At 43.1% G+C, this 27,705-nt stretch overlaps 1 protein-coding gene across 4 annotated transcripts in view; it reads left to right on the top strand.

The window, feature by feature from the left end:
- SIAE (sialic acid acetylesterase) overlaps positions 1-25,330 on the top strand; it is a 51,500-nt gene extending 26,170 nt beyond the window's left edge. For all 4 annotated transcript variants that reach the window (XM_077893969.1, XM_077893970.1, XM_077893968.1 and 1 more), the window contains exons 4-10: positions 7,869-8,007; positions 12,137-12,314; positions 13,477-13,586; positions 14,140-14,273; positions 20,614-20,768; positions 22,149-22,338; positions 23,737-25,330. In XM_077893969.1, coding sequence (XP_077750095.1) covers positions 7,869-8,007; positions 12,137-12,314; positions 13,477-13,586; positions 14,140-14,273; positions 20,614-20,768; positions 22,149-22,338; positions 23,737-23,955 — 1,125 coding nt within the window. In that variant the 3' untranslated portion in view covers positions 23,956-25,330. The remainder of the gene's footprint in view (positions 1-7,868; positions 8,008-12,136; positions 12,315-13,476; positions 13,587-14,139; positions 14,274-20,613; positions 20,769-22,148; positions 22,339-23,736) is intronic.
- Positions 25,331-27,705: the final 2,375 nt, after the last annotated feature.

Raw genomic sequence — 27,705 nt, 5'->3', positions numbered from 1 at the left:
TATTCCATTGTGTATGCCACATTTTGTTTATCCATTCTTCTGTTGATGGACGCTTGGGAGGTTTCTGTTTTTTGGCTATTGTGAATGATGCTGCTATGAGCATTGCTCTAGAGATATCTCTTCCAGTCCCTGCTTTCAATGTTTTTGGGTATATACCTATGAGTGAAATTGCTGGATCATCTGTTAGTTTTATATTTAACTTTTGAGGAACCACCAAACCATTTTTTCCACTGTGCCTGTACTATTTTACGTTCCTACCAGCTTTCTGCAAAGGTTTTGATTTCTTTAGCACATGTTACTTTCTGGCTTTTCTTAAATTAAAAAAATATTTTTATTATAGTCATGCTAGTAGATATGAAGTGGTATTTCATTGTGGCTTTGATTTGCATTTCCCTAATGTTTAATGATATTGAGTGTTACTTCATGTACTTATTGGTCATTTATATATCTTTGGAGAAATGTCTAAGTTCTTTGCCCCTTTTTTCAATTGGGTTGTTGTTGAATTGTAGGAATTATGTACATATTCTAGATATTAAACATTTTTCAGATCTTTGACTTGCAAATATTTTCCCATTCTGTAGGCTGTCATTTTTTTCACTTTCTCCTGTGTGTCCTTTGATACACAAAAGTTCGGTGAAGTCTAGTTTATTTTTTTTCTGTTGTCTGTGGTTTGGGTGTCATATTCATGAAATTGTTGCCAAATCCGGTGTCGCAATGTTGTCTTCTAAGAATTCTATAGTTCTAGGTCTTTGATCCATTTTTTTGAGTCGATTTTTATATATGGTATGAGGTGAAGGTCTAACTTCATTCTCTTGCAAATAGATATCCGGTTCTTCCAGAAGAACTTGTTGAAGACTGTCCTTGCCCCCATTGAACTCTTGGAACTCCCAACTGACCATATATGTGAGGGTTTATTTCTGGCTTCCTATTTTATTCTGTTGGTCTATATGTCTCTGCTTATGCCAGTACCATACTCTTTTTTTTTTTTTTTAAAGATTTTATTCATGAGACAGAGAGAGAGAGAGAGAGAGAGAGGCAGAGACACAGGCAGAGGGAGAGGCAGGTTCCATGCAGGGAGCCGATGTGGGACTTGATCCCGGGTCTCCAGGCCCAGGCCTTGGGCTGAAGGCAGTGCTAAACCACTGAGCCACCTGGGCTACCCCTTACTCTTTTAATTACTGTAGCTTTGTAGTAGGTTTCAAAGTTGGGAAGTATGAGTCTTCCAAATTTATTCTTCTTTTTCAAGATTGTTTTGGCTATTTAGGGTTGCTTGCAATTCCATATGAATGTGAGGATATACTTTTCCATTTCTGGGAAAAAAGGCTGTTGGAACTTTGTTAGTTATTATGTTGAATCTGTAGATTGCTTTGGGTGATGTTGACATTTTAATGGTGTTAAGCCTTCCTGATATGAAGGGATGTTTTCCCATTAATTTAGATCTTTACTTTTTTCAGCAATGTTTTACAGTTTTCAGTGTACACATCTTTTACCTCCATTGCTAGATTTATTCCTAAGTACTTAATTCTTTTTAATACAATTGTAAATAAAATTTCTTTCTTAGTTTCCTCTTAGCACTGCTCATTGCTGGTGTATAGAGACAAGTGATTTTTGCATGTTGATCTTGTACCCCGAAACTGCTGAATTAGTTTATTCTGGTAGCTTTCTTGTGGATTTTTTGGGTTTTCTAATATAAGAGCATATCATCTGTGGATAGAGATAGGTTTACCTATTTGAATGCCTTTTATTTCTTTTTTCTTATCTAATAGCTCTGGCTAATACTTCTAGTACAATATTGAATAGTAGTGATGAAAACAGACATCCATGTCTTGTCCTGGTTTTAGGAGGAAAGCTTTCACTCTTTTACCACTGAGTGTGATGTTACTTGTGGGTTTTCCCATAAATGCCTTTTATCATATTGAGGAGTTTTCCCTCTATAAAAACTGTTTTTTTTTTTATCATGAAGGTATGATGAATTTTGTTAAATGTCTTAGAATTAGTTTTCATGAGTATACTACAATAGTGATTATATCTGACCTAATTTACAGATTAAATTATTGTGTTTGTTTCTAAAAGGCCTTTATAAATTGAAAACTGCTGTTCAAATATAAGATATCACCATTAAAAAACTTTTTATTTTAAAAAGTTTCAAGCACACACAAAAGATATTTATATGCACCTATATACTCATCACTTAGATTGACAGGTGTTAATATTTTGCCATATTTGGTTTATCTATTTGTGTGTGTGTGTGTGTGTGTGTGTGTGTGAACTATCTCAAGGTAAGTGGTAGACCTCTTGATGCTTTAATTAGGCATCATATATGAAATTGATATATATTCATATGTCAAATGAATATGTTTATATATGATTTTTTCTTTCACAGAAATAAATAATAGGCTACTGATGACTCTTTTTGCTCACCTTTTTCATAACTTAGGATTTCTTTAGTTGGCATCCATTCTTCTTCTTCTTCTTCTTCTTTTCTTCTTCTTCTTCTTCTTCTTCTTCTTCTTCTTCTTCTTCTTCTTCTTTTTTTTTTTTGGCATCAATTCTTTTTTCTCTGTTTCAGTCATGGTCTTTGAAGGTGAACAGTTCTTAAATTTTGAGACCTCACATATTTTCTCCTTTATTATAACTATGTAGGGACTTCCCTAGGCTCTATGTACCCTGCTAGAATGTTGGGTGGAAGAGCACTGGGTAGGCTTCCAAGGGAGTACATGGAGAATTGAGTGGGATAGGACAGTGGAATGCTGACTTGCCAATATGGTGGTCAGCGATGAAAGTCACTTTGAAGAGTTCCTATCTTTGTTGCTATTAGAGAATGGGTCTCCTCTAATAGACTATGAGTGAGGTCTCTTCAGTAAAGCTGTATAAAAAAGGACACTCAAAAAGTTACTGAGGGAAGCACACCTCTTAGTTTGGTATTCTAGCAAGGCAGCAGTGGTAGAAAAAAAGCCTTGGTGCTATATGTCTTCAGCCCTCAGCTTTCTTTTTAAGATCAGCTCTACTTTCTCAAACACAAAAACTGTTTAGAATAAAGAGAGAGGATTTCTGGATAGGGTACCGTGGGATGAGTGCTTTGGGCCTCAGAATTGTCATTGTTTCATTTGTTTGGTGGGAGCTATCTGATTTAAAATAAAAGTAAGGGAGACCATTGTTGTTTCATTTAAATTGGAATCAGGGTTGGACAGTGGATTAGCAAGTTCATAGACATATTGAAACTCTGTCAGCTTAAAATATTGCTGAAAGAGGAGTAAAGATTTTTTTGTGCAATATCAGAACTTTAGAGATTTAAGTTCTTTGGCACATTTGAAATCGGGATTGATTTTCTTTGCTCATCTGTATGTTCTGATTTTTCTATAATGAGCATCAAATAACTATAATTTTTAAAAGCTATAAAAACAAGAAACTGATATTGACTTAACTAATCTCTTAAATATTTATCAAAGGCTCAGTTTACAATAAGGACTCAAGTTATAGAAACAAGAATCTTAGGAATAAATTATTTAATTTACATTATGGGTTGGCGCAGATATGTTCTGCATACTTTGATTTGTTTCCTTTAATAGGCTAAGAACTTGAAAAGATTATTATCTCTCCAGTTCTTCCTCTAAAACTTAATTTCTTCTCAAGTTGATTTTTATTTCCCTGACTTTCTCATATTATCTACTTCTCAATTTTTGAGAAATACATATGTTTGAGATTTAAAAATCTCTATGACACTATGATCTCAATTCATTTATCTTCAGATTATGAAATTGAATCCTTTCACTTACTTTATGATTTCTTGTTTTGCTTCTATTGCTTCTACCCGATTGCTTTTTTTCTTTTTCTTTTGTTAACCAATTACTAAATAATACTACTAAAAAGATCCTACTCTGGACATATCTACTTCATTTTTTTATTAGTTTTGTAATTCAGAATCTAAATTCTTGTGTTTATGGCTTCATAACTGATGTGTTATTTACTGTTGTTTCCTGCCCTGCTTAAATATATGGACAACTTTGAATTTAAATGTTTATTAAGGTGAACTTTAACTGTGTTCCCTTTTAGTGCTAGTGAATGGAAGCAAAATTGAAGTTTTGTATCTTGAGAGAAAGCATGGTTTTGTATAGAAGTGGGATTGCTGTTAACTCACTAAGGAAAACAGTACTTTCCTTAATGCTTTAATTGTAGTTTCCTGTTTGCACAGAAAGGCATGGACCAGATGTATTTGTATCTATACAGTCAGGTTCTCAATAGCAGTCTATGCCAGGGGATCGCATCCCATTTTCTGTCAAGCTAAATCAGATTTTGATATTGTTAAGAGTGAACACATTCTCTCTGACTAGAATTTACTCTTACGCATCTTGTGCATTAGACTAAGGATACAAGCTCTGAGATACAGGGAGATAGAAAAAAAGATTCCTTCTGACACAGCCAAGTGTTCATTTTTTATTTTTTTGTTTTAAATCATGCACTTAGTTTGTAAGACAGCATTTTAGGTGCTGACGGTATCCAAAGCCAAGTTTTCCAGTCTCTTAGCACTATGTAGAACTTTGTTTTTTGATCAAAAAGATGCTTTATATGACTCCTCTTTTATCCCTTTTGCTCCTTTTCCTCTAAAGACTCCCAGCACACAAGACACACACACATACACACATGTACACGCATGTGCACGCACACACACATGTACACACACATGGTGTCTCTCTCTTCTCTTTGCCCCCCTCCACATGACTTTTCTGAGGAGGTAAGATTTCTACTATAACCTACCACTCTTCACATTCAAATGAAGGAAATGGCAGATTGTATGCCCATCTTGTTGTTAGGGTAAAGTGGAATTTTAAGATTGAGTGTTATTTATAACGCTGAGTGAGATGTGTATAAATGGAGAAAAGTCTAAACGTTCATCTGTTGCCTCCTAAGTCAGGGTAGGTCTTAAGACTTGGATATTTCTAGCTAGGCTTAGAAGAAGATGGCCAGTGTTAGGAAACCCAGTTTTCAATATCGTGGCAATCCTGACATTCCTCCTTTACACGTAGAGAAGTCAAAATCCAGAAGCAAAGGGCTGGTACCATATTACAATAAAAGATTCATGGGAGTTATGATGGCTGGCTTGTTTATAGTTATTCCCTCTACTTTAAAACTGCTCAGTTATACTGTAGTAGGAGAAGGGACCGCAACGTACTGAATCCAGATTCTTTTAAGTAGAGCTCCCCGCGTGTCCCCGGCGCACACACACATACTCTCACACACATGCCTTGCTCCCTCATGCAGACCCCATGCCAAGATTCTCTGAGGAAAATAGATTCTTGACGTTTCTTCATTAATTCAAGAATGTGGCATAAAGGTTACAAAATGAACACCGGCGAGCAGCTGCTTTGATGGTGAACTGGGGGTCCCTGGAGAGGCAGTGGGTCTCCCTCTCAGCCGCAGCAGCCTTAATGACTTCAAATACCTTGGTATTCATTTACATCCTCATTTAAATACTTGGTAGAAAAATAATTACACTGAGGTGTTTGATGAGATGAAATTTGATCTCAGCAGATGGAGTAAGGCTTCCCCTTTGATCAGCCGGGGAAACCAAGTGTCATTTAAATGAAAATCTTCCTGAAATCTCTTTATTCCTAAATTCACTGCCAATATCCCCGAGGAAGCACTTCCAATCGAGAGGGCTTGGTGACACTGGGAAAGGACACCAATTTCAGAAAGAATTGTCATCAGGTAGAGCAAGAATCGCCCCCCACCCCAGCACCACCCTTTTTAACACTTGCTGTGGCTTTCGAGTTTGGGCTTGAAACAGTACGCAAATTTGAGTTTGAAAAAGGGACTTTTTCCCAGCCCGGGGTTGGGATCCGGTTCCATGTGCTGGTAACCTAGGACCGTGTCGGCCTTGCCCTGCTCCACGGGGCTAGCAGCGGGTCTCCGCGACCCGTCGCCGGTTGGTCCACACCGCCTGCCCACACTGGCATCTCACGGAGGCACTCGAGTTCCCAGTCGCTGCGGAAGCCCGTGTGGGTGGAGAGAAAGGAAGGCGGTTTCATCCCCCGTTTCCATGGCAGCAACGTAGGATCCTTAGCGCTCAGAGCAGAGCTGATTTCTAGGGAGGTGACATTTTACAGGTACTTGCTGCTGAAAAATAATTTTCCTGCCAGAATAGACTGTGGAGCTCTGTAGCCTGTTTTTACTCTTTTGCTGTTTGTTTTACAGTAGGCTTGCCAGGCAGGATTCTGAACAAACAGGTCTGGATTTCCTATGGAACTTTCCGGAGACCGTATATAATCTCTGTCCTGCTAGCAGGAAGGCCTGTAACCCTGACCGGCTAGAGCTGCTGTCACCCAGGGGGCATTTCAAGCTGTGGCTCCCTGGAGGACCCCCCACCCCAGACATTTCATTTGCAGCTGGCCCGGCTTATTGGCCGCAGCAGGCTCCGTGGCAAGTCAAAAAAGGTGGTGCAAGGGGCAGCCTCTTTCAATGAAATGCCCTGTGGGGGCCACCCTGGCTGCTCCAGGGTTTCTCTCCACCGTGGGCTGGAGGGCCAGCTGTATTCCCCGTGGTGGGTGGGAGGGAGATGGAGCCAGCTGCACACTCTGTGGCTAGAGGCCAATGGAAAGAATCCCAGCCTCCTGCGCCTCTCGCTGTGGCAGTTCTGTCAGCTGGAGCTCTTCTTGTTCCCTGAGGCCAATGATAACTGGGCTTCCTGATGCTCCTGTTAGCCCTTTGTTTTGGGAAAACCAGACGAGGCCAGGGGAGTAGAGAGAAGATGAGGAAACACACACACACACACACACACACACACACACAAATAACAAAACAAAACAATATATTTACAATACATTCTTTTTTTTTTTAAATTTTTATTTGTTTATGAAAGTCACAGAGAGAGAGAGAGAGAGGCAGAGACACAGGCAGAGGGAGAAGCAGGCTCCATGCACCGGGAGCCCAACGTGGGATTCGATCCAGGGTCTCCCAGATCGCGCCCTGGGCCAAAGGCAGGCGCCAAACCGCTGCGCCACCCAGGGATCCCTGCAATACATTCTTAAAGAAAAAACTAGCTGCAAAGTCAGGATGGGAGGAAATAGCACTTTTGAGTAAGCTCGTAGAAGAATGACTAACAAAGAAACCACTCAGTAGAGCTCATCCTCATCCAGAAAAGGTCCAAGCCATTGCTGTCATGCTCTTGGCAACTGGGGAGGTTTTGGGAAGGGATTTGGGAAAAAAGTGGTTTCTTTGGATGGATGCTTTTCTTTGTCTGGTTCCTTGGGCGTGCTCTCAGCAGTCACAGCGAACACCACCTTTCAAACTGCCATGCGTCCCGTGCTTTTCTTGGGTGATGTGCCAGGATGAGATGAGAATATAAGCATTTGAGACTTTTTGTATGTTTCAATCCTTCTACAGTTGTGTTTCTCAGGTGTGTTCCTTTGGAAGACACCTCTCTCATGTGCTGTGGATTACACAAATCTACCTCCCCCCTGGCCTTTTGGGCTCCATTTTGAAAAGAAGTTAATGCTAAGTTTATATCATCAGATACTTTTTCTGAAGTGAAGTATTTTAGTTTTTTTATTTTAGTTTTAAGATATCACAGTGGTCTAATTGGTAGTTGACCTTCAGCCTAGACCTCATCTAATTCAGACTTGCTCTTGGAGATCTCACATTTCACTGTATTCCTGCTTTCTTCGGGGATGTGGTTCATCATGGTCTTTGTTCATCAAGGTGGATCAAGCTGACTCAGACAAGCCCATCTCTGGTTTTGGTTATTTATTTGATTGATCTTGGTATATGAAGGCTCAGTAGGAGGTCAGAGGGTTGGCAGTGTTTATTAAGAGTAGGATAGTTGACCACCCACTAGGTGGGGGTAAGAAATGACATTGCTGTTTCTTTTCTAGATATTCAATGCCACCAGGGAGCTGGCTAACACCGCAGCCTATCAGTCTGTCCGTATATTCTCCGTGTCACTCATTCAGGCAGAGCAGGAGCTGGAGGATCTTGCTAAGGTTGACTTGCAGTGGGCTAAGCCCACCACAGGTAAGCGATCGCTGGAACATGAGCCATCTCTTACATGATGGATCAGTGCCCTGGGTGGAATCCGTAATCCCGGATTCGGTTCTGATCTATTTATCATGATCCCACCATCCTTTTCCTCATTCCTTGTTGACTGGCCACCCGATTCCTGACAGTAGCCATTTCACGTTCCCTCCCAAGATCCCACCAGTGACTCTTCCGTCTTGTTATGAGCAATGATGCTTCCTTGAGCTTCACTGAACACACTGAGGCCATGCAGCATGAGCTCCGCCAGCGTCTCTCCCCACTGCCTCAACACGCTTCTCCTTTCTCCCCCTTCCTTTGTTTCTGTGTCTGAACCCAACTGACTGGTGTCCTTTCAGGGCTGCTTTTGATGCGGGGGCCACCCCCTCCATGGCCTTTCTTTTACCCCTTGAGCTCTGGTCTTCCACGCCCCTGTCCATTCAGCATTGAATCTTTATTTCCTGCCTGTTCTGTGTCAGGCTTTGTGTTGGGCCCCAAGGATACAGCAGTGAGCAGGACAGGCACAGGCCCTGCTCTCAGATTTAGTCTTTCTTTTATTCTAATGAAACAAAGCAAAATGAAACTTAACAAACACCCTTCTCATGATGCCTCACCTCTTTCTGTCGCTTTGTTAAGCTTTCCTAGAACATCTTTTGTTCTCATTCTCTTCACTGCCTTTCCATGTGTTCTTTGTAATTTGGTTTCTGCTTCCATCTCAACAACTTGTTCACCTCAAGGCTACTGCTGCTCTTCCAATTATATACTGGATTCTCTGGCCCTTGACGCTGCTGACCACCGCTTTTAGAAACTGCATGTTCAAAAAAAAATAAAAATAAAAATAAAAATAAAAATAAAAATAAAAATAAAAATAAAAATAAAAATAAAAATAAAAATAAAGAAACTGCATGTTCCAGGGGCGCCTGGGCGGCTCAGTCAGTGGAATGTCTGACTTGATTTTGGCGCAAGTTGTGATCTCAGGGTCCTGGGATTGAGCCCCGTGGCTGGCTCTGTGCTCAGTTGGGAGTCTGTTTGGGATTCTCCCTCTCCCTCTGCCCTAATAGAAAGCACTGTTGCTTTCTTTCTCTCTGTCTCTAAAATAAAGTAAGCTAATAAATAAATAAATCAGTCTTAAAAAAGTAGAAACTGCACACTCTTCTTGGCTTGCATGGTCCTCTTCCTAATGCTTCTCCTCTGACTTCTCTCTCTCTCTCTCTCTCGTTTTTCTTTCTTCAGTCTCTTCCTCCAGATGTGGTCCCTTGTGCTTTTTCTTATCCCTTTTCTTTTTTTTGTCTGTACCTGCTTTACTTTGGTAATCTCTGCTCCCACATTTAAAAAAAATTTAAATTCAGTTAATTAACGTATAATGTATTATTGATTTCAGGGGGTAGAGGTCAGTGATTCATCAGTCTTATATAACACCCAGTGCTCATCACATCACACATCTTCCTTAATGTCCATCACCCAGTTACCCTGTCTCCCCCAACCCCTCCCCTCCAATGACCCTCAGTTTGTTTCCTGTGATTAAGAGTCTCTTATGGCTTGTCTCTGTCTCTGATTTCATCTTGTTTTATTTTTCCCTCCCTTCCCCTATGATCCTCTCTTTTGTTTCTTAAATTCCACATTTGAGTGAAATCATATAATTGTCTGTCTCTGATTGACTTATTTTGCTTAGCATAATATCCTCTAGTTCCATCCACGTTGTTGCAAATGGCAAGATTCCATTTTTTGATGGCTAATATTCCTCTATCCATTCATCTGTTGATGGACATCTGGGCTCTTTCCACAGTTTGGCTATTGTGAACATCGCTGCTATGAACATTGGAGTGCAGGTGCCCCTTTGGATCACTATGTTTGTATCTTGGGGTTAATACCTAGTAGTGTAATTGCTGGGTCATAGGGTAGTTCTCTTTTTAACTTTTTGAGGAACCTCCACACTGTTTTCTAGAGTGGCTGCACCAGCTCGCATTCCTATCAAAAGTGTAAAAGGGTTCCCCTTTCTCCTCATCCTCACCAACATCTGTCATTTCCTGTCTGCTCCCACATTTTCAAGTGTTAATTCATTCAACAAATGTTCAAGAGGCTGCTGTCTGCTAAGCACTGTTCTGAATGCTTGAGGAGGGATGGCAGTGAATAAGACAGGCAAGAACACTTGATCTCATGGAGCTTGCATTCTAGAGTGGAGGAATACAGGAAATGAATAATAAAATCAGTACATTATATACAAAGTGTCTGATACTACTCAGTATCACACTATCTGAATTCAGGCACTGATTCAATTTGGGTAAATTTTTAGATAAATCTTTTGGCCTATGAACTTTCCCTATATGTTACCCAAAACTCAGGAATCCATTAGATTTGTATAATACATTATACCTTGCTATCACCTCCCTTTCACTCTAAATTTAGAGACCAAATACATTGTTGAGTATCAAGGGATAGGGAAGATGGTGAGCAAGCTAATGAGACAAAAATACATAAATAAAATACATAAGGGAAGGGGGTACAGTAGGACTGTTGGGGCTGGGACAGGGTTGTGGTTTTCAGGGGGTAGAGGTCAGTGATACATCAGTCAGTTGAGAGTGGCCATGGAGGTCCCAATTGAGAAAGGTGAGGCATTGCAGGTATCTGAGGAAGAGCCTAGTAGATCATGGCGCTCTCATATTCTAAATTCCTGCTGCCTCTCCTACTATTGTCACATCTCTGACCCTGGCTGGGAAGGTTCTCTGATATTAAGGACTCGTGATTAGATGGGAGCCACCTGGATAATTCAGGACAATCAAGGTCCTCAACCCTGGTCACACCTACAAAGTCCCCATAGCCATGTAAAGTAACATTTCCACAGATGGCAGGCATTAGGGTGTGGACACTTTCTTTTTTTAACTTTAAAACATTTTTAAAAATTTATTTATTCATGAGAGACATAGAGCACGAGAGAGAAAGAGGCAGAGACACAGGCAGAGGGAGAAGCAGGCTCCATGCAGGGAGTCAGGCGTGGGACTCAATCCCAGGTCTCCAGGATCACAACCCGGGCTGAAGGTGGCGCTAAACCGCCGAGCCACCTGGGCTGCCTGGGTGTGGACACTTTGGATGGTGGGGCTGCCTTCCATGCATTCTCATTCCCAGGCATTTCCAAGTGGCTTTCTGGCTTTCTGCTTTCTTTCCTCCAAGATGTGACTCCCATCTTACCTTCTGCTGTTCTCCTTTTGTGGTCTAGGCGCCAAATACTTTCAATATTTTTCCTGCTCTGTATGCCTACTTACATTGTTTCTTCTGCCTGGAATGCCAGCTGTGTACCCCCACCCCCTATTTACCTTTTCCTTCTACCTACCCATCAGTAGATCCCTCTTGACACCAGCTACCTACAGCCACCCAACACCAGCCAACAGACATTTACTGAGGCTCCATCAGGTACTAGACATGGGGGAAGCAGAAGTAAATAAGATAAGGTTCCTGCCTTCGAGCAGCTAATAGTTTAGGGGGGTAAGGGAAACACTCTGCATAGAGTGTTATGGAAGCTCAGGGGAGGGGGTCAGTTTTATTAGGCTTTTTGTGATCTGCCTTTCATTCACTATCCTTTCTTTTGCTGTTAAAACCCCTTACTACTTGTTTGTACCCCTGGAAGCACTTAACCATATTTTGCCGTATATTTTATGCAAGTAAATGTCTATTTTTTAAAGAATTTATTTATTTATTCATGAGAGACCCACAGAGAGAGGCAGAGACACAGGCAGAGGGAGAAGCAGGCTCCCTGTGGGGAGCCCAATGTGGGACTCAATCCCAGGACCCTGGGATCACGCCCTGAGCCAAAGGTAGACACTCAACCACTGAGCCGCCCGGGTGTCCTGCAGGTAAATGTCTTATTCTGTAGAATGTCTGCTATGAGGAGAGCTTCCATGTCTCTCTCTATCTCTTTATTTACTGTATCTCAACCATCTAGAAGTGCCTGGCACCTAGAAGGTGCTCAGTCCATTTTATTTCATTCGAAATGGATTTGAATTCCCAGTATTACACTCTCAACTTTTTGAGTACCTGTATTGTTTGGATCTTTTGCAGTGCCAATCCAGTGACTTATATGTAGTTGTAGAACTACTATGTTTCTGACTCATTTTCTTTAACTTTTCCTGAACAGAGAACTTAGGCCATGGAATTTTCCAGTACATGTCAGCAGTGTGCTGGCTCTTTGGGCGTAACTTGTATGACACTCTGCAGTACCCCATTGGGCTGATCTCCTCCTCGTGGGGTGGGACACCCATTGAAGCCTGGTCATCTGAAAGGTCGCTGAAAGCCTGTGGCGTTCCTACACAAGGGTAAGAAAGTATCCTGCAGTCTGGGAAAAATATCTAGGAAGTTTTATAAGAGAGAAGGATCATGGTTTTTTTTGGGGAGTCAGGTATTTGTGGAGTGTCCAAATATGTACTGAATGTATATAACTTAGTCCTTGGACATGTGAGATGTTATTTCCACTGTCATTAGCACCACACTTATCTGAGAATATGTCAAGATGCAATTATGATCCTTTTCCTTAATATTAGTAATAGCTAATACTTACTGAAAGCTTCCTCTATGTTGGATACTGTTGTAATCATTTTATATGTATTAATTCACTTAGTACTCCCAACAACCTCTAGAAGTGTAGATACTATCAACATACTGTGGATAAAATCCCAACACTAACAGCAACACAGAGATTAAAGTATGGGAACTGCTTTCACAGATGCTGTTTCATTAAATCTGGGAAGACCCATGGGGGAGGATTGGGCTCTTGGTGTAGCTCTTGGTATAGACATACCTGTGGGAGAGGGAAGACGTTCGGCTTTGGAACTGAGAGAATGGCCTACATAGAGTGGGAGGGATCTAAAACCAGGCTTTCCAGATCTCTGAGGATGTCAAGGGATGCCACCAAGTGTGTGGGGAAGTGGGCATTCTCATATACAGCTGCCATGAGTATAAACTCACATATGTATCTTTCAGAGAAATTTAGGAATGTGTTCAAAGCCTTGAAAAAATGTGCCCTTTGACCCAGCAATTCCATTTCTGGGAATTTATCTTAAGAACATAATTAAGCCTATAGGCAGTGATTTTCGCTATAAGGAAGATAAGCAGAAAGCTTAAAAAACATCCAAGTGTCTATCCACTGAGTACCAGTTAAATAAATTTATTGTCTGCCTGAGACACAGATAATAAAACACTCCTCCTCTCTGGTTTTAGTGACCTCATCTGGAAACTGGGATGGCCCCCTCTGAACTCCTAGAAAGTTGACTGATACACTTATCCTGGAAGAACCAGGATAGATATGAAAGTTGGAGGCTGTTCACATATTTTTGTGTGAAACAGTGTTTCAATCTGATTCTGTGTTGCTTTCATCAGAATTTTATGCCAAGCAAAAGCTGGATAGATACCCAGTTTAGGGATTGTCACGTGATCAGTCACTAGCTCTCTCGTGACACTTGCACATCTTATCAATTGTAGGTTCACTCAATCTAATTCTGTGACTGGTCCCAGTAACCACTCTGTTCTCTGGAATGCCATGATCCACCCACTGCATAATATGACTCTGAAAGGGGTGATATGGTACCAGGGTGAGTGCTCATTTTGCTGTTTCTTCATTGTATCAGTTAGTTTTTGCTGCATAACAAACCACCCCAGAACTTAGTGACTTAAAAAAATAACAGTCTTATTCAGCTGACCATTTGGTGGATTATTAGGGTAGTTTTCCTGCATAGACTGCTTTAGTTAATTTCTGTTGGGATCTTTTATGTGCCTTTGGCCACCTGGCAGGTGTCTGGTGGCTAGACAACCTAGGATGGCCTCTCCCTTCTGTCTGTTGACTGCTGTGGCATCACAGTACTCAGGTGGCCTCCCAGCCTTGAGCAAATTGGTTTGACTTCTTTATCATTTATGTAGCAGTCTCAGGGATCCAGTGTATCAAGAGAGAGCAAAGTCCAAGGCTCTTCAAGCCTTTGCTTGCCTCCCATTTGCTGAGGCCCCCCTTGGCCAGAACAAGTCAGAAGCCCAGTCCAAAGAGACCGTAGGAAGGCCCACTCTCTAAGGATATGGATAGAGGTTGGGGAGCAATGTGTGGTTGTGTTTGCATCCCCCCCAAACTCCTCTCATGATCTGGACTGTTTTTAGGGGAGTCCAATATGAATTTTAACAGGGATCTGTACAACTGCACATTCCCTGCACTCATTGAAGACTGGCGCCAAACCTTTCACCATGGCTCCCAGGGGCAGACCGAGCGCTTCTTCCCATTTGGATTTGTCCAGGTATGTGTGGGGAGGGAGAAGGGTTGGTCCATTGGTGTGGGGGTATGTTGTGCAATCCATAGTCCCTTTTTTTGCCCTCATAGTCAGCTGGTTGAGAACTGAGCATAAGACTCATCTCAGTTCACTGATGGGGCAAGTACATCTGCAAAAAAAGGTTCAAAAGTGGCTGATGCTTCTAATTAAAAAAGGAATACGTGTTCATTAAAGATATTTAAAAGACAAGCAAAACGAAGCTGAAACGATTCTAATTCCTCAATCCTGAAGTAAGCAGACCTCTTCTGCTCATGTGTTTTTTGTAGGGGGATCCATACCATGGCACTGTACCATATCTTGCTTTTGCTCTTAATGTCATATTGCGAGCAGTTTTGCATGCCAATAAATATTAATCTTGAGCACAACTTATAATATTGGTTGTTTTCTAATTTATTTAACTAGCTCTCAATAAATGGGCTCTAAGATTGCTTTACACATCTTGCTTTTCTAAGCAGTGGCATAAGTTTATTTTCTTTGTGGCTAAATCATTGTATGCATGCTTAATTCTTCCCATAGGATAAATTCCCAGAAGTGAAATTCCAAGGTCAGACTGAATGCTGTTTAAGGGATTGAACCTGTCCTCAAGTTCCTCTGTAGACATTTATGAATTTGGATAAACTGTGTACTCTTAGCAGCTATGTGCGAGAATGTTCACCTCCCCACGCCCTCCGTAACTCGGTGGTGCTTCTTCCAGCCCCTACAGTGAAGCTTGCTCTCTCTCCCAGCCCCCTGCACGTGCTCTTTGCCTGGAGCATCCTTTGTCTCCCACACTTTCCTGGCCAACTTCATCCTTTAGACCCCAGCCAGGATAGCAGGTTAGGAAGCCTTCTGTGAGTATTCAGCATCTGGGGTAGGTACCTCCTTTCCCCAGACGGGAAAGGAGCACCCTGTCCTTCCCCATTTTACTTGCATGTTGGTTGCACCCATGACCATGTTTTCCTGGATCACACTTATGTCCCAGTATCTAACTGGTCAGCAGTCATTAAATATGGCCTAACACGTGAATGAAAAGAAAATATCGAGGGAAATCATACTTTGAATTAGCGGCAACTAGTCAGAAAGATTCTGCTCTCTAAAAGGAATAAATGTATTTAACCAAGTTCATAATGGTGTGACCTTACCTGTTCATATGGCCCTTCCAATACCTGGACTTCTTAGCAGGGTGGTAGTTCTGACTTCCCTGCAATCTAGGAAATAAAACAAGTAAGGTGTTAGAAAAATGGGGCCCAACTCATGGCATAATAATGGAATAGGCTTTAATATTTGAATTGGACACACATACTTCCAGATGTCTGGCTCCGCACCCACAGATCCCTCCTGCTCACCATCCTCACGTCTCTTCCACCCTGTCCTATTTCACCGTACCTTTTTTTGGATAAAGATTTTTTTATAGACCTCCTTTCCACTTATAATTATGTTACAACCATGTTCTTTCGCCTTTCTCACATTTGTTTTGACTTTGAAACAGGATGATTCTACTCATTATTATCAAAATAGCAAGCCCTGTCATCAGTTCTGTGTTTCTGTTGGTGGAAACTCCATTTGGACTTTTGAGGTTCTTTTTTTGTCTTTGCTGTGTAGATGGTGATTTGAATGTGACTCCAGCCAATTCTAACTATGTGTCGTATGCTTATTATATGCCATGAACTGTGTGAGGTGCTAGAAATAGAGCGTGAATCAGAGACCTGGTCCTTGCACTTATTGCCTTACCGTTTTGTGAGACTAAGTCCCTTAGTCTCAGGGCTTTCACTGGCCATCATCGACAAAATCATGTTGGTTGCTTGTGGAAAACTGGGAATACAAATGTATACCTTCAAAGAGAAATACCAAATATGACATAATAATGGTTCAGTGCATGGATCTAGAGCTAGCCTGCCTAGATTCAAATCCAGCTTTGACACCTCTCTGGCTGTGTGATTTTGAGCCAGTTATTGAATAGGAGGATTATTATTTGAAGTATTATTTTTTCATTATTATCTTCCTTATTATAATTATTATGTGTGTTAATCCACATAAAGCATGGCATATGCCAGGTGATGTTAGTGTTTCTTGTTGTCAATGAGAGAAGTCAGCAAATCTGGAGGGATAGTTGATCTGCAAGGAAGGATGAACTGGTACTAGTACTGAAGCATGGGAAGGAAACCAGAGCAGGAGACTAGGGGATCCTGAGGAGTATGCCTGTGTACAAAGGGTTTGGAGGAACGGCGGAGCGGAGTGCAAGGATGCTGTTGTAAAGTCCTCTGAATATGGCCACTTTTATATTCTTTGGCTATCATATGCTTTCATTAGGGGCAGTATTTCTATTAAGCCCTGTGGGAGGCTGAACAGCACCCTAGTAGATCTCAGATGGGGGGGGGCGGGAACAAGAATTTCATTTGGGTGTGGAGTATGCTGGTGCCTCTGCGTGGCCACTCTGGGGTAGTGCAAGCAATGAAGCTGGCGAATTGCTGCACGAATTCTTCTCAAACTGCCATTTTGAAAACAGCTTCCTTGGCTGGAGTGGCTGTGTTTAGCATTTCTGCCTCTTGGGCTTCAGGCTAGTACATACCCTAGACTCTTTCCGGTAGCTCTGTTGCTGCGATTCTCATCATGACACTGGCTGCTGAGCGTGGCTCTTCTGGGTGTTGTGTGAGAAGAAGAAGGGTCACTCACTGGGCCTTTTGGTGGAGTTCCTTTGGGAAGCTTTAGCACCTTTGAGCATTTCATATGTTAAAGCAGACTTGCCTAAGTAAGAGAACTGGGAATGTCCCCTTAGTTCCAGATCGTATCCTTTCTACTACTAGTGCACCCTCTCCGGTGTTTTCCCGCGGATTTTCTAGTCTTTCTGGAAGAGGCCAAGAAGCAGAAAACTTCCTGAATTCAAAGCTTCATTTGGCTACGTTTGTGGGGGATGACCTCAGGTGTTTACTGGCTCTGGGAGTGAGAAGGCCAAGGGGTAGCAGTCTCTTCAAAACATAGCTCCTCTGATGGGGACAGATGTTTTCAAATGGAGTCCAAGACTGTGGTTTGCTCACCTAGACTGTTTCCCAGCTTGTGGTCTGACTTACTCTTAGATCCTGGTTTGTGAGAGGGGGATAACAGGTTGATGCCTCTCCTTGGCTGGACTGGGGCTAAGAATAAGGCGCAGTCTAAATCAGAGAGCAAGGTGATATAAATATCAGAGAAAAAAGGAAGGAAGTGTGGGGCCGCGTGCGTCACAGTAATATTAAGGAATTTTCCTCGGAGCCTCTGCCCTTTGCAGGAGTAGGAGTCTGTCAGTTCTAAGTCTAGATGGAAGTGTTTACTCAGGATGTTGCAGAGCCAGCCAGCCTCTTATTGCCTTCAGCGCTCCTGCGCCAGTCTGAGGCATCATCACCTCTTCCTTGAAGTATTATTGCCTCTTCACTGGTCTTCCTGCTTTTCCCTTTTCTTCCCCTTTAGGATATTCTCAACATTTCAGTTAAAGTGAGCCTTTGAATGTAAGCCATGTCGGAAGGCTCCAGGGGTGCCTGGGTGGCTCAGTATGTTGAGTGTCCAACCCTTGGTTTTAGCTTAGGTCATGATCTCAGGGTCATGGGATGGAGCCTCGAGGTGGGCTCCACACTCAGCGTGGAGTCTGCTTGGGGATTCTCTCCCTCTGCGCTTTCTCTCTCTCTCTCTCAAATAAATCTTTAAAAAAACCTCCAGTGGTTCCTCCATATGAGTGAGGTCAACAAAGCGATATGTGGTCTGCCCCTGCCACCAGTGCCTCTCTGACATCACTTCCTGATTTTCTTTGCCTTACTTGTTCCACTTCAGCTACTCTGGCTGCCTTTCTGTCTTTAAGCACGCTAGGCATACTCTGTCCTAGGGCCTGCCATTTTCCTTTCCTTCTGCCTGCAAAGTTCTATCCCTGGCATATTAGTCTTCTATTCCTGCATTAAAACATTATGGCATATATAGCAGCTTAAAACAATGCTATACGCATTGAGCGAGGAGCCTGCCGTGCATGGCTTAGCTGAGTCCTCCACTCAGGGCTGCAGAGAAGGTGTTGGACAGAGCCGGGGCCTCAGCTAAGCCTTGGGGTTACCTTCCAAGCTCAGGTGGCTGTTGGTAGAATTTGTTTCCTTGAAGCTGTAGAACCCATGGCAGCTGGCTTCCTGAAGGTCAGCAGGGAGAGTCTCTGACTTCTCTACCCTCTTTTAAAGGCTTACCTGACTGAGTTGGGCTCCCTTCCTACTCTTCCTTTGGTTAGCTTGAAGTCAGTGGTAAAGGACCTTACCTACATCTGTGGAATCCCATGCAGAGATCAGATGTCCAGATTCAGAGTGATGGATACTGTCCTTTCTCTGTGTCCCATCCCCTATCCAGGTGGTTGCCTGCTTCTGTCATTTGTCTTTGAAGTTGTCTTATTCCTGCACATCCCTTTCCTGCTGCTGTCTTAGGGCAGGCTTTTCTCTTATGTGTCTAGAATGTTCTGGTAGTTTTTGAACCATCACTCTCTCTGCTTTTCGGCTCTTTTCTACACAGAATCATTTGCACAATCACTAGGTTAATCCTTTGAAATAGTCCTTTTATCATGTCAATAATTTCAGTGGCTCTCTACATTGAGGGTGAAATTCACATAATAATTTAATTAATCATTTTAAAGTGTTCAGTTCAAGGGCATTAATTAGTATATTCACCATGTTCTGCAACCATCACCTCTGTAGCTTATGGGTAAAGTATAAACTATCCAGATACTTGCCTCACTGTCTTTGCAACATTGTTTTTCCTACATAAACCCTCCAGTTCAGCTCCATTTCTGATCTCTCTCTCTCTCTCTCTCTCAAAATTACCTTTCTCCTTCCTACCTTTGCATATTATAAGGTTCTAATATGTCCTGTTTGTAGTGATTGCTCATATTTTCTGGGCCCAGCCATTTTTCTTCTTACACATTCCGAGACCATGTTGTATTATAATAATAAACTTTGTTCTACTGCAGAGTACTTGCTCTCTATGCCTCTGATACAGCATTTAATCCATGCTATTTTATACTATTGATTATTAACATTTCTTATGGACAGGGCTGTCCCCACAACGAGCTGTGAAGTACTTGTACCAGGTGGCCACTGCTATGTAACAAATCGCCTCAAAACTCCATGGCTTAAACTAACATTTATTATGGCTCTCGTGTGGGTAGCTGGGGGCTGGTTGATGTTGGGGGAGCTCCACCGAGCTCTTTCAGATCTCTATGGGTCAGTGGCAGGGGTGGGGCGGGGTAGGGTTGGGGCTCTGCTCTCACCTAGCCTTGGCTGGAGTGGGTTAGACAAGGGAGCTCTGTTCCACAGCTCTCATCCTTCTCCAGAGGGCTGCAGGCTGGCCCAGGTGTGTCATTCTCATGGTGACAGCAGAAATGTGAAAGAGTGGGGGAACCACACAGGTTTCTTGAAGCCTAGGTTAGGAACTGACACACCGTAACTTCTGTTTCAGTCTGTTGACCAAAGCAAACCACATAGCTTAGCTTAGGGAGTGGTGGGGGAAATGTACTCTTTCTCTTAATGGGAGAAACCACAAAGCCAAATGGTAGGAAGGTGTGGATATAGGAAGGTGTGAAGAATTGGGGTCTTTGATGCAGTCTACCACAGGCTCATGGGCAGATTCCCTGTAGCACCCAAACATGTTATAGATAGGTGTATCAGTTACCTGTTGCTTTGTAACAAACTACCCCCAAACTAGTGGCCTTAAAACATGAGCCATTGCATTTGCTTATGATTCTATGGGTCGGCTGCGCAGGGCTCAACTGGGACGGCTCAGCTCTGCTCTGTGTGATGTCAGCCAGGCTTGCTCGTGTGGCTGCGAGTTGAATTGAAGGCTTGAGCATTCACCTGACTGGCCTCTCGGCTGAGCCTGCTGAGACATTAACCCCTCTCTCTCCTAAGGGTCTTCTGATTTCCCAGGCCTCCCCCCCCCACCCACCCCCCGCCCACACACACTTCCATGTCATTTCTCCAGCAGGGTAGCTGGACTTTTTTTTACATGGCCATCTTCAGGTTGCAAGAGAAGGCAAAGGCGCTCCGGGCAATGACTCAAAAGCTGCACGTCACTTCCACCGCATTCTGTTGGTTGGAGAACATGACAGGCTTAGCCCAGATTCAGTGGGAAAAGAAACAGACTACACCTCTTGACGAGAGGGGCGACACAGACACACTGTGGTGTGTGTGGGGAGGGACATTCAGCCACAACAGTAAGAAGCACACTAAATACCTGTTGAATGAGCATTTTGAATGAATGAATGAAGCAGAAGCAGGGTCTGCTTATGAAGAAGACTCTACGATAGGATTCTGATGCAGCACTCTCTACTTTCTAGTTATCTTCCTATTTGTCTGCACCCTCGGATGATACATTTCCCCAGATCCGTTGGCATCAAACAGCAGACTTTGGCTATGTCCCCAACCTGAGGATGCCCAACACTTTCATGGCGGTAGCAATGGATCTCTGCGATAGGAAGTCACCTTTTGGCAGGTATGGGGGTGCTTCTTGGGCTTTGCTTGAACAATACTATATGTTCTTTGTCTGTGGCCTTCACTCTGACGTTCACTTGTGAGGGGCACAGAGTGCTCTAAGGATTGGACTTTAGGAGTGTTCTCTATTAATCATTTACACCGGCCCGTGCTGCAGTAACTAAACACCCCAACATAGCAGTGCCTTGATGGAACATTTCTTGTTCACATGTCCAAAGAAGGTCAGTAGAGAGGCTTTGCTCATTATAGTTGCTCACAGATCCAGAGTGACGGAGATTCCAAGTTGATCTGTGCTTCCAGTCACCTTCAAGGCTCACACTGGTGATTAAGGTAACTTCTGCTCACATTGCATTGGCCAGAGCAGGCCATGCGGCTGTGCCTGGCTTCAGTGAACTCAGACAGGGAGTAATGTGATACAGGTGAGTGGCTCCGATGACTCCCACACGCCAGCTGTGGGATACAAGGGGATTTGAAATGAAACGAGGCCCAACACTTAGTGTCTGGTTTATAGTAGGAACTTTAACAAATATTTATTTATTTTTTATTTTTTTATTTTTAATTATTTTTATTTTTTTAAAACTTTTTATTTATTTATGATAGTCACACACAGAGAGAGAGGCAGAGACATAGGCAGAGGGAGAAGCAGGCTCCATGCACCAGGAGCCCGATGTGGGATTCGATCCTGGGTCTCCAGGATCGCGCCCTGGGCCAAAGGCAGGCGCCAAACCGCTGCGCCACCCAGGGATCCCAAATATTTATTTTTGAACAAAGAAGATTGATTGATTAATTAGATGAATAAAACCAGGAGGAGACCAAGTAATGAACAATGGATTCAGAGGATTTCAGTGGTTAGAATAACTTTGAGTTAGCTCTGCTCTGGTGCCTTTCCTCCCTCCCTCAGGGACATTTATTCCTTCCTTCCAAGTCCTCTACTTTTTCAAGGGTTGTAACCCATGGGGGGCTCAGAGCCTCGTTTATGATTATTATCATTCACCCATGTCTCTTAAGCTGTTGAGCCACTGATCCCTGTTAGATTTAGTCAACTTTATTCTTTTTTTTTTTTAATTTTATTTATTTATTTGAGAGAGCAAGAGAGAGCACAAGCAGGGAGAGAGAAGCAGACTCCCCGCTGAGCAGGGAGCCTGATGCAGCGTTCGACCCCAGAAACCTGGGATCATTTCGACCCCAGAAACCTGGGATCATAACCTGAGCTGAAGGCAGATGCTTAACTGACTGAGCCACCCAGGGGTCCTCCCCACCCCCCGCCGAGGCATCTTTATTCTTACCTATCTAAAGGGTGCTTTGTATAATGCTTAAAAAAAAATGTATGGTTACCGTTGAGCTCAAACCTGAAGTTCTCTCCCTGTTGTTTATCCTATAGCATCCACCCTCGAGACAAGCAGACTGTGGCCTACCGGCTGCACTTGGGGGCCCGTGCAGTGGCTTATGGGGAGAAGGTGATCTTTCAAGGACCACTGCCTGAGAAGATGGAACTCTTGGCCGACAAGGGGCTGCTCAACCTCATGTATTCGCAGGAGATCCAGGTGCAGAGGCAGGACAAGATATTTGAGGTGAGAATAGTTGAAACAACAGGGGTTCGTCCTGTGTTGGGAGTCAGGATTTTCTCCACACTGAAGCCCATCTCTTTAATTGTAACATTTCTGTGGGCAGAGCTTGGTTTCTTTTGGCAGGGCGGAGTTTATCCCAGAGGGGTGACTGAGTAGCTATTAATTCTTTCACTTAGAGGCAATTTTGCTAGGACAGTCAAGGAAAGGAAAATGAATCCACATTAAAATACTCCTTTTGTATTTTGCTCCCAGAGCATTCATCTTTGCTCTGGCAAGGCCTGTGGCTTTATTTGTAGGTTACCAATTGGAAGATTCCTCACTCGGGGTTATTTCCCTCATCCTTGGATGTCTTTTTTATGTCACACTCTCCCAAATTCTGAGACTGAGTTTAGTGTCTTCTTTGAGAGGCTTAGCTTGGGGATTTGTAAGTCGGTGCGAATTAATGTAATGGAACTACTTTCTTCTCGTACCTTGCGAGGGTCATTCTACTGTGGAAGTAGAGCTAATAATTACAGAGCTTATGTAGGGGTCTTCCAAAGTTGAGGTGCAGCTGGAGGCATTACTCATGGAACATGCAGATGACTGTCTCTGGGGACCATGAGGCCATCAGGCTGCAGGGGGAGTTGGGGGCGGGGGGAGGAAAGAGGTCACCGGAAGGAATGAATGAATATTGAAGACACGCTTTAATTGTACATGAGTTTACCTAGGGTGCTCCTCCTCTGGAGTCCCAGCTACAATATCCACTGGCCTCAGGTGCTTGGGCAGCACTTACCCCATTGAGCTTAGGACACCGGGTTTTAGGTCATTCCAGCTCCCCAGAAGTATACATACTGAGCTCATTCTCTGTAGTCAGCTGCTGGCCATCTGCCCGTCATCTGGACTTAGAATCAGAGTTGGGAGCAGGATAGAATTTAACCTGTGGGTACTGGATAATTTATGTCCCCTTCAGTGGATTGCTTTCTGTTTGGAGAAAGGTGAATTATCCAAGGTTCCTTTGTGCCCCTTCCTCATTGCCTGGCTCCCTTGGGAGTGCCAGGGTGGTAGCAGCAGCTGGATGGCTCCACTGGCTCAGGTCCTACCTGCTTTGCCAACTGGTCAGAAGGATCACAGCAAGGTTGTTCAGGGGAACCTTCTCTAAATGCTCTATGTGATTATGGTTCCTTGTCTCCCTCAGTAATTCAGTGTTTTATTAATTTATTTTATCACACGAACATTTATCATCACACTATGGCTATGTTGACCAAACCCAACCTGGACTCAGGTTTGTTCTGGTTATTGTAGGAAATGGATCCATGACTAAGAGTGGCTCCTTCTCTCCCTTCTAGTCTGTCTAATGGGCAGTTCCCAATCTCTTGGAATTATCCTGACTTAACCATCCTGACTTTATGATTCTCTCTTTAGATCTCATGTTGCAGCGATCATCAGTGCAAGTGGCTCCCGGCTCCCATGGATGCTTTCTCGGCTCAGACTCTGACTCTGAGTACCGGTTCTTGTCATGGCACTCTGGCTGCTGTTCGCTATGCCTGGGCCACATGGCCTTGTGAATATAAGCAGTGCCCCATCTACCATCCCAGCAGCACCCTGCCAGCGCCTCCCTTCATTGCTTTCATGACCAACTAGTCCTGGAGAGCACAGCAAGCTTGCTAATTGACTTAGTGGCATATGATCATATATATGTATTTTTTAAATTTATTTTTTATTGGTGTTCAATTTACCAACATACAGAATAACCCCCAGTGCCCATCACCCATTCACTCCCACCCCCCCCCCCCGCCCTCCTCCCCTTCTACCATCCCTAGTTCGTTTCCCAGAATTAGGAATCTTTATGTTCTGTCTCCCTTTCTGATATTTCCCACACATTTCTTCTCCCTTCCCTTATATTCCCTTCCACTATTATTTATATTCTCCAAATGAATAAGAACATATAATGTTTGTCCTTCTCCGACTGACTGACTTCACTCAGCTGATCATATATTGAACTTAAGTGTGGGTCCTTTAGATTTGGATTTTTGGTGTTGAAGTGATGACTGTTGCTTTTAAAGGCAACTAAGAGAAAAGCACTGGGCAGCTCCCTGCTAGCAAATGGCTGTTTCTGTATTCTGATTATGAGATGAGCCAGTACTGGCAGGCAAACGAGATGCTTGCCTTTTGTCCCCTAATCAGCCTAGTGTCTTACTGGACTAATTCCCAGCTACAAACAAATGGAACCTGTGTCATTCACTTCCCTGTGGGGAGTGTGACCTGTCACACAGTTGCCCCCTTATGTCCAGAATTGTGGAAACTCATGGTTGGAAGGAACTTCAAGGCCACGTGGGCCAGCTCATACTAATGTGTTCTTTACGAAACCTGGCAAGTGGTTACTGAATCTCTGTATGAAGTTTCTAAACTTCCTAAGTTTTTCCTTATGTGGAACTGAAATCTTTCTAGCCTTACTTGTGTTCTCTCTCCAGCCAAAAACAGTTCTTGAGTGTTTGAAACCAGCCAGCACTGCACACAGGCATTTGGTGAGGTGCATAGGGGCTGCCTAAAGGGGTCAGGAGAAAGAGGGACGTACTGGCTCTGGACAACGTGAAAACAGAGGTCATGGAGGGGCAAGTAGGCTCAGTAGAAATCTGAGGTAAGAGGTTTACCTATAAAAAGGATAACCCAGGGCAACCCTGGTGGCTTAGCGGTTTAGCGCCACTTGCAGCCCGGGGTGTGATCCTGGATACCTGGGATCGAGTCCCACGTCGGGCTCCCTGCATGGAGCCTGCTTCTCCCTCTGCCTGTGTCTCTGCGCCCCCCTCTTTCTGTGTCTCTATGAATAAATAAATAAAATCTTAAAAAAAAAAAAAAGGATAACCCAGATAGAAGAAAAAAGAGGCTGAAAATAAAGCTACACGATAAGCATTTAGAAAAATAATCCAGATGGGACAAATGTGAAAGTGGGCTCTGTGTGTGTACTGTTACTCATACTGCTGTTTATTGGTTGATTAAAAACGCTAACTGCACCTGATATTTGTGTCATCTATTGGAATTTGGAAATAAAAGTATCATCATTAGTGGCATGTATACATTTATGGCCCATCAAAACTGGGTTAGGAACAGGTTTGTAAATTGTTCTTTGAAGCCGGAGTAGCTTCCACTCCCTTAATGGGAGAAAAGAACGAAAGCAATAAGCACGCACCTGACCCCAAAGGGCCCAAGTGTAGCTCTGAGCATCAGGACCAGCTCTGTCAGTGCCAGGATTTATCTAGTAAAACACCAGCACAAATATACAGTCTGCAAGGAACTTTGGCTCCTCTGAGGACTTCCTAGTGTACAACTAACTCCCAACACCCATTCTTTGACCTCATATGCATCTGACCTGAGGGGAACCACGAACCTAGGAACGAACTCCTGAGAAAAAGTAAATCTACCCTCCTCTCTGCCGACACACATGCACACATGGGCTGTTCTAATTTTCAGGTGGCTCGGCATGGTCAGGAACCCAATGCCCAGGCTCCTTTCACCCCCAGTAACCTGTGCAACAAGGGGAAAAATTAGCTTTAGGTAGTAGGTAAATTAAAAGTCATGTGAAACTTCATTTTTAATGGCTGAATAATTTAACTTTTTAGCATTCAAAAAATGAATTTACAATTATTGTAGATTTGGACACTAACAAAAAGTATAAACAAGTAAAAATCACCCCAAAATTCACCATTTGGCAAAAAACATTTAATATTTTGGTAAACATTCACTTGATTTGCTTGGGTTATATTTACACACTACACGTTGTATCATTTTATAATCGGTTTTTTACTTACTCAAGCAAAATAATTTTCCTACGTAAACTGAATATTATTCAGTTAGATTAAGTGTTTCAGTTTGCGGGAGCCCCATACTTTAACCAATTTTCCATTAGTTGACATAGAGATTTTTTTTCCAATTTTTCCCTGCTAAAATGAATACTGTGATGAATGTTACAGGCAAACATCATAGTCTGCTTACCTCCTCAGGATCCTTAATGTGGAGTAACAGTTTTAAGGATAAATACGTTTAACATTTTGATAACTGCAGCTTAACTCTCCTGAAGGGTCCAATGGTTTACAGACCCACTAAGCTATGGTGCCATTTAGCCTCAATCCCACTGACACTGGATATTGTCAGATTTGAATCTCTAACAATCCAAGAGATGAAAAGATGTGTTAAGTATACTGGGGGGAGGGTTCAAGTTTTTTAAAATGACCTGTAGAAAAAAGGTTTTACATTTATTTCATGTACCCCCTTCATATGGATGCATGTGATTTTTTAATGTAAATACACATACACATACAAGTTTCAACATTTTGGCATGTGATGCATTCTACTAAGTTCTAAGTGTTTTATTTAATTGAAAAAATAGAGGTCTTAACTCCCTGTTTAGGAAAAACCAATGGGTTGGGATCTCTAGTTTGAAAACCACTCTTCTAGGAAAGCTAAAAAGTAAATACTCTTATCAAAGCAAACAGCACAATAACTTATTTAAAAATTTTTTAAATGTCTTTCTTAAAAGGAGGCTCACCTTTATGTGTCTTACTCAGACTGTATGTAATACAGTATATCTGCTGTATGGTAAAAGCAGCAGGTATCCATTCTGTGGAAGTGCACGTGTCTAGCCAACATACACAGCAAACAAAGGAAAACATGGAAGCATTAACAGCTTTGAGTAATCCCTTTTATACCCCAGGTTTGCTGTTATCCAAATTTTATTTACTTTTTTGTACTGTAAAAGCTACACAAACTTATAAAAAGTCTATAGTTAAGAGTCAGAAAGTTAATAGCAGTTACTTTCGTTTCTGGTATTTCCGTGGCCAGTGTGGCTGTCTGCCCCCTCCCTCCGCTGATGCACCTACTCCTAGGAAACAAGAACCCCCTTGTTGTCCCCAGTCAGCAGTTAGGAACTGCAGCGCAGTGACAACTGTCACCACTCTTTCCCCGTTCTTCCCCCTCTGGGGGGGGGGGTCCTTCCGTTGCTTCCTTCCATCTGGCCCTGGTACCTGGTAGGACGGACAGCGAGGGCAGCCCACAGCCCACGTGGTACTGCCAGTGGTCCGGGTCAGGCGAGGTGGTAAGCCTCTCCCTCAGTGCCCTAAGCAGGGCCAGCACATTCGGTTGCATAGAACACCAGTCATGTTACTGCCCGGCTAGTGAAGTGACCGGGCGAGTCTGCCCTGCAGGATGGGAGCCGCCCCCCCCCCCCATCACGCTGGATCTGGTATTGTGTGGACTCAAGGTATTCGGCTACAAGCATGTTCTCAGATAAGGAATGGCAAAGGGGAGAGACAGGATTACAGAGGACTTTCTGATTCCCTTGAAGGATGACGTGTGATGATAAAGATGAACGGTGTGCCTTGGCCGGGCCTCTCCAGC

Source organism: Canis aureus, chromosome 3 (genome assembly GCF_053574225.1).
Source record: "Canis aureus isolate CA01 chromosome 3, VMU_Caureus_v.1.0, whole genome shotgun sequence".
NCBI classification, from domain to species: domain Eukaryota; kingdom Metazoa; phylum Chordata; class Mammalia; order Carnivora; family Canidae; genus Canis; species Canis aureus.
Note: the sequence above shows the minus strand (reverse complement) of the source record. Positions and strands in the feature narration are given on the sequence as shown.